We start from the raw sequence: 14724 nt of genomic DNA on the forward strand, positions 1-14724 counted from the left end.
AATTTCAGACTTTATACCAATCCAAATGGCATCTTAAGGTGATTATGCTTTGCCACATGAATAGCCCTGTCATCCACTCCTGTCTTAGCTGTTTCATTTCCGTGTAGATTTGTTTTATTCGACCCTTTTGTTTCTCTTCGAGCTGGACAGATGGTAGTTTTAACTCTCGCTCCCACGAGGAAAGCCAAAGCCTCAACGTTACAAGTCTGACACATTTTTTCAATCCACAACATGACTCAGAGTCCCCCTGAGTCTCTCGGCAGCCTCGTGACACATGCACATAGACACACACACATAGACACACACACACACACACCACATAAGTCCATTTAAATTGTAAATTTCCCTTATTATATGGGCTTTACATTCATTCAAGTCAAATCAAAACCAACTTAATACTTGATGCTGCATACTTTTTTAGATCAGCTGTGAGAAAGGCATTAACATCTGCATGTAAAGATTTGCAAAATGACTGGTAATTAGAGCTACTTGAGGAAATTTGTGTAATTGCTTACAAATGGGATGATAAATGAGATGTTTCCTTGCTTTCTCCTGCATCTCTCTCTGGCATCTCTCTCCGTTGACTCGTCTATCCTCGCGTGTAAACCCGAGCGGTGTCTTCCTCGCCGTTTGTTATTCAGCTGTTTGGGTCTGTGTGGAGCTGTCCAGAATGTAGTGGTGCTGAAAATCCTGAAAACAGTGCACAGAGCCAAGCGGAGTCCTTCAGGGACAGATCTGTTATCTTGCTCACTGGCGCTCTGAAGTGGCTTCTCAGCTCTCTCAGGGGTGATGGCAAGAGCACGAGTGTATGGTTTTTCTGTTATATGAAGTGCTATAGTCCTTTACAAGTGTCTGCACTGCAGATGTGCATCGACACATTGTCTGCTATGTAGGGTTAGATTTGGCTGTGTTGGTTTATTGATGATTATTACAGGGAAGGATAAAACGTATGAAATAAAAATCAAAACAGCCATGCAGCTGGTATGAACATCCCACAGTTTTTTTCTTTATTCTCTCCTTGAAATAAGGGAACACAGTGAGCCTCGGCACAGAACAAGCAGCCAGTCTGTCCCTGATGATTCAGTAGAGGCAGAAAACGCCACACAGAACATGGTCCTGTCCAAAAAAGCTCCATCAAAATTGTGAGAACTCACCAATGGAAAAGTCTATCCTAGATATTTCCCCCAGCTTTGAGGCACTGATTGACCAAAAACTGTCATTTAGTTTAATCCTGCCTAAAAGAAAGTGTAAGAACAATATTTGTATAGCCCGAGACAAAGGTTTTGGCAGTAAAAACTAATTTTTGTGTTTCATTAACTTTTTCACTTCTGGTTTTATTCAGATTGCTTTCAACATGTTTCTACAATATACTGACTTTAATTTGCAGATAAATCAAACTTATGCAAAGAGTATTTACGGTGTTATCATTAGTGATAGTTCAAGCTTCTGGGTCAAATCCTCAGATGCCTTTGAGCAAGTTGATCTCAATTTGTTGGTTTCAGCCTGTCCACCTGCTTTTTTGAGGCTTGACTGTAGATTCTCAATTGGATTAAGATCTGGGAATATTCCTGGCCATGGATCCAAAGTATTAAATTTAGTAAACTCCAAGCCATTCAGTTATCACTTTTGCCATTTAACATCATTACAGGAAAAAATGCACAGTTGGCACAAAATTGCTCCAGGATCACTGGAAGAAGTTGGTACAGATATTTTTACTGTAGGAGGATTTTTGTATCAAAAGTTTGAAACAATCTCTTTGAAATGTGCTGAAAGAAGTCTTAGGGAATTTCGTAGGCCTAACAGGTTCTGCACACCTGAGCAAAGTAGCAATAATAAAAGTGATTTACACGTACATATGTGTTGTATTTGTAATTGAATAAAAACCATATAAAAAACACCCGACAGAAAAAAACCCCGCTGGGAAACACTAGGAAGTAGACTGGAGCAGGATAAATGACTATCTTGCAAAGAATGAAGGAAACAGAGGAGGTGAACACTTGAGGGTGTGAAGCTAACCAAGGCAGGAAGTAAAAGAGTAGAAAGTTCAGTATAAAACACAACAACCAAAACAAAATAGGGAGCGACTATGAGTGATTCAGACATACAGAGGGATAAACAGACCAGAACAGAAAAAACATGGGGGGAAAGCAAACACTCAGAAACACGAGGAAGGAAATATCAAAGAAAAAACAGGAACTAAAACTCAGGCTACCTGCAGCAGCCTTTATCTGCTGATCTTCGAGGGTTTCACCAGGTTCACTTGGGGACCAGCTGATCTCTGACTGTGTCCACCTTGTATATGTAGTACAAGTTGTCTCAGTGGTAACTCCTTAAGAGTCTATGTCAGTACAGAAGCACTTAGTGGTACAGTTCTATTTATCAGAGTCAAATACCAGCATGTAATGGAGACGGAAAGCTTCCAAAAGTTCAGACTTGTATTGAGTTTAATGTCTGTCGAGAGTCGGGGAGCTGAAAATTAACATCACAAGTGGCTTCAATTATAGATGAGGTGTGAATAGTATGTCATCATGTGTTCAGGGTTAGAAGTACTGCATGTCTGTTACCATAGCGACCACATTATTTTAGAGTGATGCTGTGTAGATGCTCTACTTAAAAACTTTTTCTTCTGCAGTTTGTTCCTGATCATGTCCTCTCCTCCTTTCTTTTTCACCTTGCAGTGTATCTCTGGGAATGATGGTGTTGCCACTTTTGCCGCCCTCTCTGTCGCCATGACGATGCCATTTAGCCCCCTGTCCAGCGACGAGGAGCAACAAAGGATGCTGGGAAACAGTCGACATCTCTATCCTGGGGCAGAGGACGAGGAAGAGGAGGAGGAAGAGGAGGAAGAGGAAATGGAGGAAGATGAACGCGATGATGAAGGGGAAGAGGAGGAGAATGGCGAGCTAGAGGGGGAGGAGGAAGACGACGAGGAGGAGATGGTGGAGGAGGTCAGGCGTGGAGGCCTCTCACGGGGCGGCAGAGGCGAGGGACACAGGCAGTCAGGTAAAATGGCCGGACGTCCCACAGGGGACAGGCAGGTCCGACCGGGGAATCCTGGAAACCCCTATTCGTCTAACCCCGGACCCACACACCAACAGCAGGCCAATCAGATACAGCAGCAGCAGCAGCAGCAGAGGAGGCTGAAGGAACACAGCGCCAGCTCGTTGCCATCTGAGGACGCCCACATTGCCATGATGGTGTTTCGCATTGGCATCCCAGACATAAAGCAAACGGTGAGTGCTGTCTGCACACAGCAACAATCACTGACAAGTTTATAAACAGCCTGAAGTCCACCTGCTGTTCCAACAGTTTCAACACCCAAGAATCAAGATTCATTCAGTTATGAATCATGCAACACAAGGTTTCTTTTTTAAATATAATATCAGAAAATGAAAAATAATAACTGTCTTAATATTGTGTGTATGGAGAAAACATCTTTAGTTTTAGTCTTTTTCAGTTTGATCATAACCATCATGGGGAGGCTTTGGGATGTGTACGTAATACTTACATGTTAGCACTCTATATGTTCTGAACAGCTTAAATGCTCCTAACACACACATTAAAAATACTAAAGCGGAATAGTTTTAAACAATAAAAACAATTCCATCTAAGGAAACAACTAAAGCTGAACTGAATCCAAAGATCCAAATCAAAAAGTTGTTAGATGTGTTTTTTTGTCCTGTCGCCCTCTCCTGTGATGGAGATGGCTGCCCTGACCTGAGCCTGGTACTGCCAGAGGTTTCTTCCTGTTAAAAGGAGGTTTTTCCTTCCCACTGTCGCCAAGTGCTTGGTCATACTGGGTCATCTGATAGTTGGGGTTTTCTCTGAATTAATGGTGGATCTTTACCTTACAATATTAAACGCTTTGATGTGACTGTTGTTGTGATTTTGCGCTATATAATTAAAATTGAATTGAATTGTACTGATGAGGATTGTCAGTGTTCTGGGGAGTTTATTCACCTGCTGCAGAAGCTTCTGGTACCAGTTTATGATGTTTCCAGTTGCATATAATCATACTTACTCTGTCCAATTGCTGTTTGGTCAGATGCCTCCTATTTGGTAACTTTATGCATAAAGTGTCTTTTGACATCTTTGACATCATGATGCACTTATTTAGTTTTACAGACCTACAAAGTCTGCATTTGGAGGGTGACAGCTAGTTTACACTTATTGTTTCCCTCACGAGCGGCAGCATGAAAAGTGCCATTATAACTGCCGGTACAGTTTGATATCATTTATTTATGCTGCTGGGTTGAAGACACAATGACACAAGTGGGCAATTTTATTGACATATTACTACAGGAACTCAGAGATTCTTAAATTATACAGTATGGCCTTAGATAATACATGCTGCAACAGCTTGAGAAGATGAGAATTTTTAGAGAAAACCTTGACAAAAAACTCCATGATCACTTTGCATCTTGCCACGACTGCTTGTGCTGATATTCCAGCACAACAACTACAGCGAGTCCAACCTGGAGTCTTCAGTTCAGGTTAGATTTCCAACGTAAACAGCACAGTTTTGCCTAAATCTTCCCAGTTTTTGGACGTGACAGCCTACTAACTAATCACTACACTCTTACACTCCTTAACACACCACAACTCCATGCTTTAATGAAGAACTTGAACACAACTGATCCACGAAAGCTGCACTGAAAACCTGCAAGATTTTACATTCTTTAAATGAGAATCAGTGTGGCATGATTTAGAAAACATAAGCAGACAACTGAAGAAAAAAAAAAATCACCAATTTGGTGCCTGCTTTTATAAAAGAGCTGTAAAAAACGCAGCTGCTTTCAGTGACCAGAGACATAGATAGTACAGTTGAGCGAAAGATCTGTGAAGAAATAAAAATTTTCAAGGTGTGAAAACAAGGAAGCCTTCGTGACACCTTCAAAGAAATACACGTCGCCTCAGGTTTACTGTGGAACATCTATGCCTCTGTACTGACTCCTTGGTGTTAGGTAGGAGGGAGCCGTGTTCAGCATTGTTGCCCTGGGGCCAGTCGTTTCTTAATCCGTCCACGAATGTATGACAGTACATGCGGCCAGTTCAGTCTAAATGGACAATGTGCAGTGTGGGAGAGTATAATTCTCTCTTTCTTTCTTGCTGTCTCACTGCATCCACAGTGAACAACCAAGAGAAGCGCAAACACTTTCAGCAAAGTGGCTCTCTGAGAGAGAGAGAAAGAGAGGGACTTTCAAGGTGACCCAACTCCCGAGAAAAGACGAAGAGAGCGAGAGGCAGAGCCAAAATGCACACAAAAGCAATTAGGATGAGAGTATGTGGACAAGAATTAGATTTTGCAAAGCAGGAAAGGATTCAGCCAAACTGAGTGAAGCTAAAGTGGAGAGAGAAGTTACGGGGGGGCCCTAGCTTAATGTTACCAAAGAGATTTTAAATGGTGCAATAAAGCATGGTGTGAAAAGCCCTTTTAGGTGTGACTGATTTTAAGAGGGCTGTCAGAATCACGATAGACCAATCTGCCATCGCTCTGCATTTCCCCGGATGCGGTCTTACATCACATCAGTGCAACACAAGTGTGTCTAAATTGGCTTTACGGGTTGGAGATGGAGCTGCCTCCGTGTACAGTACTTTACTTTAACCACTCACAAAAATCAGGCAGAAATCGGTGCCAGGCATTTTTCAGCCTTTTCCCCCCACTTGAATCTCAGTGATGAGCGATCTGTTAAAATTAAACTCACTGATAATTGAGGAAATCATTGTGGATGCATCTTTGCTCATGTCCAGATTAAAGACGCTAACGGTGCGATCGTGGTTCAAGAGTTGGGAGTTCGCCTTATAATAGGAAGGTTGCTGGTTCGAGCCCCGGCTTGGACAGTCTCGATCGTTGTGTCCTTGGGCAAGACGCTTCACCCGTTGCCTACTGGTGGTGGTCAGAGGGCCCGGTGGCGCCAGTGTCCGGCAGCCTGGCCTCTGTCAGTGCGCCCCAGGGTGGCTGTGGCTACAATGTAGCTTTCCATCACCTGTGTGTGGATGACTGGTTGTGTAAAGCGCTTTGGGGTCCTTAGCGACTAGAAAAGCGCTATACAAATACAGGCCATTTACCATTACCATTTACTATCTGTCCCCGTTTCTTTATTCGGTTATGTGATCTTGGCCTCTGTCATGTATTTATTGGTTGCTTTATACACCAACAGCAAGAATATGACTCCAAACGTGTGGATGGCTGTCCATATTTTGTATTTACCATCCCAGAGCGCTATAAATGCTTCGCTCATGCCTTCTTCCTCCCTCTTGCTGCTGTGTGATTTATTATTGATCTGTGCATGGGTGTTTTCAGCTGTGTTTTTGCTGTGTGTATCTGTGTGCATGCATGTGTTTGTGTCTGCGTGATTTGGTATTTTTTAAATTAGACCGTAAATAATTCACTTCTCCCTGTTTATTCTAACAACAGAATCAAAGTTTTACTGTAAAAATATGAATAAATGAAAAGGGTTTTGGGGGAAGATGCTCATTTATGCTTGGGGGCAAAACCTCAGAAATTTACTAGACAGTTCCATAAAGACAGAAAATGGCACTGATGCAAAAAGAGAGAGGGGTAAAAAGATGGAGACAGAGTAGATGAAAGTACGAAGAAGATAGAGGCAAAGGTAAATGGGGGGAAATGGGAGTAGATCAAAGTGGAATGAAGCTGTGAGATAGGTAGATGTAGGAGTTAGAGAGGGATTGAGATTGATAAAGTGAAGCAGACAGAAGTAAATAAAGGTGAAATGAAAATAGCTCTACAGAAAGGAGGTGGTTGCAGGTTCATGTTGACCTTTAGCTAACATTATGCCATTTTTTATGTTGATTTTTCTGTATCTTTACATCTGAACATTTAAGATTCACTTCAATCTGAAATAACTTGTTACTGCAGCCACCTTAAAAACTGTGATTGCAATACTAAAAAGTATTAGCATTAGCATCGCATTAATCAGCTACACTTTAAGTGGAGCTCTTCTGCTTTTCTTTATGTTCCATCACATATGCTGCTCCATTAGTGGATGCCCATATTAAACCTGCCCAGAATATCAATCAGATCGCAGCATGTGCAGGGAATTCATATGAGCTGAAAACCCTGGCTTCGGTCTGATCTAAACACTCAGTTTTTCTACTCTTGGCTCTGCATGATGTCATTGAGAGTGGAAATTTATAATATAGCCGAGACAATCCAACAGCTCCGGGCGTGAGCACAGAAGCGCCACCTGTTATACGTCTCTGTAGGTTCTCCTCCATTAGAAATCAACTTGACTTTTCCTTAGATTCATGAAGAAATTTCATGACTCATCCAAAAGGCTTCAGGGTGGGTCTTCAACTCTCAGGTACTCCAAGAGGTTAAATACCCAAGATTCCCCATCATTGTCTAGCACTGAAGAAGCTTCACAATCCCAACGTCTTCATAATCCCCCAAAGAAGTCGAGTTACATTCGGCTCCAGCACTTAAACCCCCCACCTGCTGTTCTGACACTCTGTTTGTGAGAGGTAGCCAATCAGAAGGAAGCTAAAACAGGCTGTTTCAAACAGAGGATGACGTGACGGGTTCCACCAAAGCTCATTTAAGCTAAATACGGAGCAATTTGAAGTCCAAGTACAAGAATAAGAAGCTGGAAATGAGCATAAAGATTTGCTTTTAATGTGTAACATTTCTCAGTTTTTTTTAAAAAAAATGTCTTTACCAAGGAGAGAGCTGAGGTAGAGGAATGCAATCAGTGACAGTTTTTTCTGTCTTTTGTGAAACTAGGTGGGCAAGTAGGAAATGAGCAAATCAGGAATCAAATATAATCAAATAATATTTGACATGGATCAAAAACACTTAAAAACACTGAGATAGGCGGGTACTATCGGAGAACTCCTCCACAGAAGAACTTTCAAATATTTTTTTGAGAAAAACAACAAAAATGAAGCCTGTTTGAGTTCAGTCTTTTAATAGGAAAGATTTTTATGCCTCTTCATGTCACAGCGGGACTGAACGGACTCACGCGCAGGCTCTAGGTCTTGAAAGCACAAGAGTCTTTATTATGATACGTCAGGTGATTATTTACAAAAGTGAGGGGAAAGCCGGGCTCCGGGGGTCCACACACGAACGGGAAAGACGCCGATAGTCACACACACACACACTCCGTCCACTCCTCACGCTCCTCTTCACACTCCAATCACTCGGGTAACACAGGGGTTGGTCCAGGGAATCTGTACACAGAGACACGAAGGGATTGTAAGGCAAATCGCTGTGAAAACACTCTAGAAGTAATTGAGCTGGGGTTACACTGACGAGGGTCGGCAACGGTCCAGCGACGAGAAACACAGAGCTGCCATCTTATAAAGGAGCTGGAACACTCATGATGAGCCGCAGGTGCGTGATTGCGACCCGGTGCGTGGGCCAAGGGCAGGAGCCCACAGGTGAGCTCCGCCCAGGCAGAGGGAGAAGGGAAAGGGGGAAGGGAGAGAGCAGGAACAAAAAAGAATGTAAAAACATATGTAGCCATACTGAGCCGACCGGGTAGGCACAGGGACCCTGACACTTCAGATCTTTTCTTTTTGTGCGGGTGGTGCAAAGGATTACACAAAATAAATAATAAATAATTATATGTCTTTAAAGCAATTAGATGCTGAATTGCTTTTGCAATCTGTGTAATTAGCTTTCTTAAATTACACAGACCTAAAAACAATTCTAAAAGGCTTGTAATCGCATTCATTAACTTGTTTTGAAATATTTGTCTAAGTGTGCACTCTTTTAATGTCTTCTTCAGTTATTTAAAGCCCCTTTGATCTCTTCCATTTTTTGTGCTCTATTTCTGAGCTGATTCTAAAGATAAACTCACACTTGCAGATAAACATTAACATAAGAAAGAGCTGAAACATAACCTCATCGACTTCCTGCCGAGGTGTACTGACTGAGTGCATATTGTCTTACTCCTCAAGGTCATGAGCGTTAGAACCCAGCGGCATCTCTCTGACATTTACTGTGTCATACTCTTGCACTCTTCCTGTCCTGTCTCAGCCTCCTTGGGTCATTGTTTAACTCCCTTTCTCAATCTCAGACTGTACTTTCAGAATGAAAACATCTGAAGTCCACAGTTATCCCTCTTGGTCAATCTCTTGCTCTTTAATGGAAAATGGCCTGCATTTGTATAGCGCTTTTCTAGTCCCTAAGGACCCCAAAGCGCTTCACACTACATTCAGTCATTCACCCATTCACACACACATTCACACACTGGCGATGGCAAGCTACATTGTAGCCACAGCTGCCCTGGGGCGCACTGACAGAGGCGAGGCTGCCGGACACTGGCGCCACCGGGCCCTTTATCCTCCTCCACCTCCTCTGTCCTGTCACTGATGTGAAGTATCATTCCTTCCCCCTCCCACCTTCACCCACTGCTTTAGCTCTGTTCTACACTTCGGCTAATTCCTCCTAAATAAGCCCTAATTGCATTTTAATTGTATTATAATGAATCAAGGGACTGACCGTAGTATGCAAATGGAAAGGTTATTAATTGAGGGAGGAGGATATGGAGTGATGGAAGAGCATCTACATGCAGTAATGCACAGGACACAGATAAATACACACAGACACTGGTAATTATTTTGCCTTTTTTTTCTTTTTTTTGCAGAAAACCAGCTCTAATATTTAATGTGCACTAATCAGTGGTGTGCATCTAGGAAATGATGCATTAGATGCAGTTTAAATACAAATTGACCTACACCAATTGACTCTGACATGGCAATTTATATTATGATTTCATTGGAGCTGTTGCACAGCAGATTATATTTGTACAGTAGACAGGAAAAAATCAGCATGATCTTAAAATCTATTCTGGATCATAAGGAAATTTCTCAGTGTATCCACAAATACAAGCTATTGATGACATGAAGTATGCAGTAAAAGTTTGGACTGGCGGTTGTTCTGAGTGTTTTAAGCTTTGCTTTCTTTACGAGTGCTGAGATGCTGTGCATTTTTAGCACTCTTATAAGCACACTGTAATCCACATTGTGGGACATAAATAGAAACCGGCACGTTATCTAGATGCATGGCTCTTATTGGATTTGCTTTGGTGTTCTCTGAGCTGAGTTGACCAGGACATCATTTTATATTCCTTTCAGCTGGTTAGTGGACAAACTCAGTATTTTACAACCTTTTACAACCTGGGTTTGCCACTTATCTGTACTCAAATTTTAATAACTGTACAGTACTCTGCTTTGGTAACCATTGTCCATGATGTAAATATGTAAAAATTGTGTTTTTGTTCTGTGTCCTGTTCTGTTTGCATATTTGTTGTTGCTGCTGATACAACCAAATTTCCCCCTTGTGGGACAATTAAAGGATTCTTCTATTCTATTCTATTTACTGAGGCGACAGATCAAGGAACCTGAACACTGTATTACCATAAATGTCTATGCAATATGACTTCTTTTACAATCCCCCCTGTTTGCTAGGTTTATCACACTTCTGCATAGGCTTCACTTTTTCGATCCATCTTCTACATCCATTTTCCACAGAGAGTCTCTTTGGTAGCTGTGGGTTGTAGCTGCAGTCACAGAATACTGTTACAGCAGTCACAGTAACAGTCTTGTGGCAGCTTTTTTAAGTAGTTACAACTTTTAAGCTATTAATTTGTGTCTCTGAATATGAATTTTCCATTTTTTCCATCACCTTGAACATGATTTTTCATCTGACCGATCTCCTGTCTACTGATTTGTGTTCATGTGCATTGGAGGCTGGATGGGGTCAGCAGCGTTAAGAGTGATTGGACCAGCGGGGACGGATTTTTAGACTTTAATCGCATTATTAACTGTCATTAGAAGCTCGGTTAGGGTCAGACAAAGATCATTGTTTGGCTGGAGAAAATTGTTGCTACTTATCTAAAAGCTCTGTTTTCTTGGTTGCCAGGGATTCCACTGAAGACTCTTGCGAATATGCATGCTGCAGATATGAAACACATTTTCCACTGAAATACATCAGGCTTAAAGTTGAGCTCTGTCATTACACAAAATGGGGCAATTTGTATCCACGAGTATCACCAAAACGATTCCTATCCATCACACGGTCTTAGGATGTTTCACACCTGCTGTGTTTAGTCCATTTAAATTGAACTTGTGTTCGTTTTCCTCCTTGGCACCTGTGAACACAGTAATCGCACCAAGACCCTTTGGACTAGGTGGTCTCGGTACGGTTCCAAATTAACTCCAGAGCGGTTCGTTTATGATGTGAAAGTGATCAGACCCCAATCCGAACCAACTTCCAGTTGTACGTTACAAGTTTGAGCTAAAAAACAAAACATTTAGCCACGTATGCTTTGTATTTTAAATGGTGGACGGTACTATAGATGTGCAAAGGTCTGTACGGGTGAGCAATTAGCTGTGACATGAACAAAAAATTCTCAGTGTTGTGTAATTGTCCAGAACACAGCACCTTCTTCCTGCATTTACTTCTGTTGCCTTTGCTACTTTGCTACATCACATGTGGCATCTGTGAAAATCAGAGGATATATCCTTTCTCCCCACACAGTGGCATTTACCTTTGAGGCGTTAAAACTCCCTTAATAGAGCTGCACAATCCTGCTGGGGAGATCTCTCACAAGTCACTATCAATCGAGACTGCACCGCTGGTGCACTGATACTTACAAAGAGAGCAGGAGATGTAGCAGCTTATTATATTTATCAAGAGGGGATTTGAAGCATTGATCTATGTAGACAAAAATATTGGCTTTAGCAGGTAGTGGTTATAGGTTAAGAAGAAGGAAGAGACAGTTCAGGGTGTTATGTAAAATAATATTTTTCACTGTCACAGTCATTTCACATTTTATTCTCTAAAGGTCGAAGCTATGTCTGCTATGTCAAATCCAGCTGCTTAAAGTGTTTTCAGATGTCTTCGGTATTTGAAGGAGTCAAAGTTGTGACCTGAGTCAGGTTAAAATGCCGTCTTTGAAATGCTCTTATTTGTAATCTAGTCCACTTTTTTTTTCAAAGGTAGGTTCTGACCTACAAATTACCAGCTCAGAGATCACAGTGACACTCTAATGGTGAATTCCTTTTGGAAGTACTCTTTTATATATTGTGTATTTACTACAGATCTGTTTATAATCATCTGGATTTTGTTGGCCAGCTGGAAACTTTGCATCTATTATTTTGGTTGCTAAAAAGTGTAAACTAATAACTTGCTTTGTGGTTCTTAAGCCAATGTAAAGTGAAAAAACATACAAGGGTCAGACGCTTTATTTAGGCTTGTCAATGTTTCACATCCGTGCTGTAAGTGTAACAACCAAAGAGCAAAAATATGGACGCATTATTGTAAGGATTGAGGTTTTTAACCCAATTATTTAAAATGCTTAAGCTTTATAACATTACACTATAGCACGATTTGTGTGCTTTCAGACCTTGATTCATTAAACTTTATTGAGACTCTGTAGTGCATTGAGGTAGACGCCACATTTTGGAATGTAGCTGAGCTGAAGTCTTTTTGCTGGTCAAATAAATACGTTCACTTTTATTCTGTTTCATTTTAATATCTCCAGTTTCTGACAACAGTCGTCTGATGGCGCTTTAAATGGTCAGATGAGGAATCCACAATATTAAAGAAAGACTCTTAGAAATATCAGCTCTAATAAGGCGACGGAGCTTTTAACAGAGCCAGGCTCAGGGATGGGCCTGGTTTAAGGGATGAGGGCAAATAAATAAAAGAGGAAAAATAATCAGAATGACATCACAAACAACAAACACACAAAAACACAAAGTGCAAGAGAAAGTAGACAAATATTGCATGTAGCAGTGGCGTGTAGGGGGTGTAAAGGGGGGAGTTGAGGAGAAGTGCTCGAGTGCATGGAGTCCAGCTTCCTGAACCAGCATTAAGGGATGCTTCGGGGTCAGATGAATCTAAGCGTCACTGAAAAATGAAAATTTGAAGTGGTTTTCTGTCTCCTGAACCTAAACTGGGAGCTGGATCTACAGGACAGGGGTCCGAAAGCTGAAGGCTCTGCCTCCTATTCTATTTTTAAACTGTAGGAACCACATGTAAGCCTGCAGCCTGAGAATGAAGAGCTCTGTTAGGACAATATGGAACTATTAGATCTTTAAGATATAATGGGGCCTATTCACTTAAGACTGTATGTGAGGAGAAGGGTTTTAAATGCAATTCTGGATTTAACAGGAAGGCAGTGAAGATAATTCAGTAAAGGGGACATATTGGCTTTTAGAACAATCACATGAGCAGTTAAAGGACATGTCCTGATAACAGAAATGACTCCAGATTTTCTCATATTGCAATAAAGAGTAAGTATCTGATTACACACTATGTTTTTGAAATAAAAGTGCACATCATAATCAAGTGTATGAAGTAGCATAAACATCTCAAAGTCAAAGTCAAAGTCAAAGTCAACTTTATTTGTCGATTCTGCCACATGTACAGGACATACGGAGAATAGAAATTGCGTTACTCTTCAATCCCTAGATAAATAGCAAATGAACATTTAAATATATTTAAATATAAAAGTGATTAAAAAATGCAAGTAAAATAATTAAAAAGTAAAAATTTAAATAAATACAATTTTACATATAACAAGAAAGCTATATAATATACAATATAATGGGTAAGTGACATTGAGTGTAAACCAGGCAGAGTAGTGCAAATAGGCAAATAGTGCAAATGGAGATTTAGTAGTGTACGGTAAGAGAAAGTAAGAGAAAGTGTAACAACAAAGTCTTATGAGGTAATGGCATAAACATCTGATCCTACCTTATCATCAACTGGTAGCACACATAAAAGCTGCTGGTACATTAACTCACTCGTGTGCACAGAGACACTTAGATCTGTGTATCACGAGTTGTTCATACCATGCTGTCACAGCGGGAGGTGAAGGCAGTCGTATCTGCAGGTTTATTAGATTGTCAGACTCGTGCACGCCAAGTCAAGTTGGCATTTGCCCGCTGAGTGCATTAAACAGCATGAAACCGATGAGTTTTTCTACGCTGTTTGACTTGAGCTGAATTCTTTCAAACCCTGAAGTGAAAGCTGCAGCCCTCGTGCAGGATTTGGCCTCGCAAACGAACTTCCGCACTATTATCTTCCAGTGCCTTGTTAAGATATGTGAACTAGTCAGACTACAAGGCATAGAGTCCGACGTGCTACAGCACTTTAGGGTTTGCATGTTAATGAAAGATGAGCCCCAGAGGTGAACAGAAGTACTGAGATAATAGAGAGGGAAGTATGACAGGAGGAGAGGAGGCAGGGCAGTATACATGTGAGAGAGATGGAAAGTTGATGAAGACAATGGAGGAAGAAAGGACGGGGAAGATAAGGGATGACAGGAATGCTTTAAAATGAATTCATTGTTCTCATCTTCTGTAAAGAAAACGTCTGGTTGGAGTGCATTACAGGGAGAGAGTAGTTAAATGACGACATGCCAGGCACACACGCACGCACTCGCATATGTGTGTGTGTGTCTGTGTGTGGTGGGGGGTTATTTCCCCATAGATCTCATTAAAGGCTTCTAGTCCCCCTGCAATTGGCCTGCAGAAAAAGGCCAGAGGGGGCAGCGATAAAGAGAGCTAGAGACAGAAAGTGGAGTGGGAGAGCGAGCACAGTGTCTTATTTCTGCATAGATAAGTGACAGAGCTGTTATAGGAAGATGGAGAGAGCGAGGGGGGGGGGGGGGGAGGAGGAAGGAGAATAAGATAGGCAGGGGAAGATAAAGAGCAGCATGGACAGAGTGAGTGGGCGTGTGTGAGTGG

At 41.5% G+C, this 14724-nt stretch overlaps 1 protein-coding gene across 1 annotated transcript in view; it reads left to right on the forward strand.

Annotated features, from left to right (window-relative positions):
- The window catches only part of shank1 (SH3 and multiple ankyrin repeat domains 1), a 103441-nt gene that overhangs the window by 27271 nt on the left and 61446 nt on the right, over positions 1 to 14724 (forward strand). Inside the window, exon 2 of the mRNA XM_085272031.1 lies at positions 2679 to 3233. Coding sequence (XP_085128157.1) covers positions 2730 to 3233 — 504 coding nt within the window. The 5' untranslated portion in view covers positions 2679 to 2729. The remainder of the gene's footprint in view (positions 1 to 2678; positions 3234 to 14724) is intronic.

Source organism: Mchenga conophoros, linkage group LG4 (assembly GCF_057382185.1).
Source record: "Mchenga conophoros isolate Kocher_MC1m ecotype Shallow Benthic linkage group LG4, M_conophoros_male_GT1.1, whole genome shotgun sequence".
NCBI classification, from domain to species: domain Eukaryota; kingdom Metazoa; phylum Chordata; class Actinopteri; order Cichliformes; family Cichlidae; genus Mchenga; species Mchenga conophoros.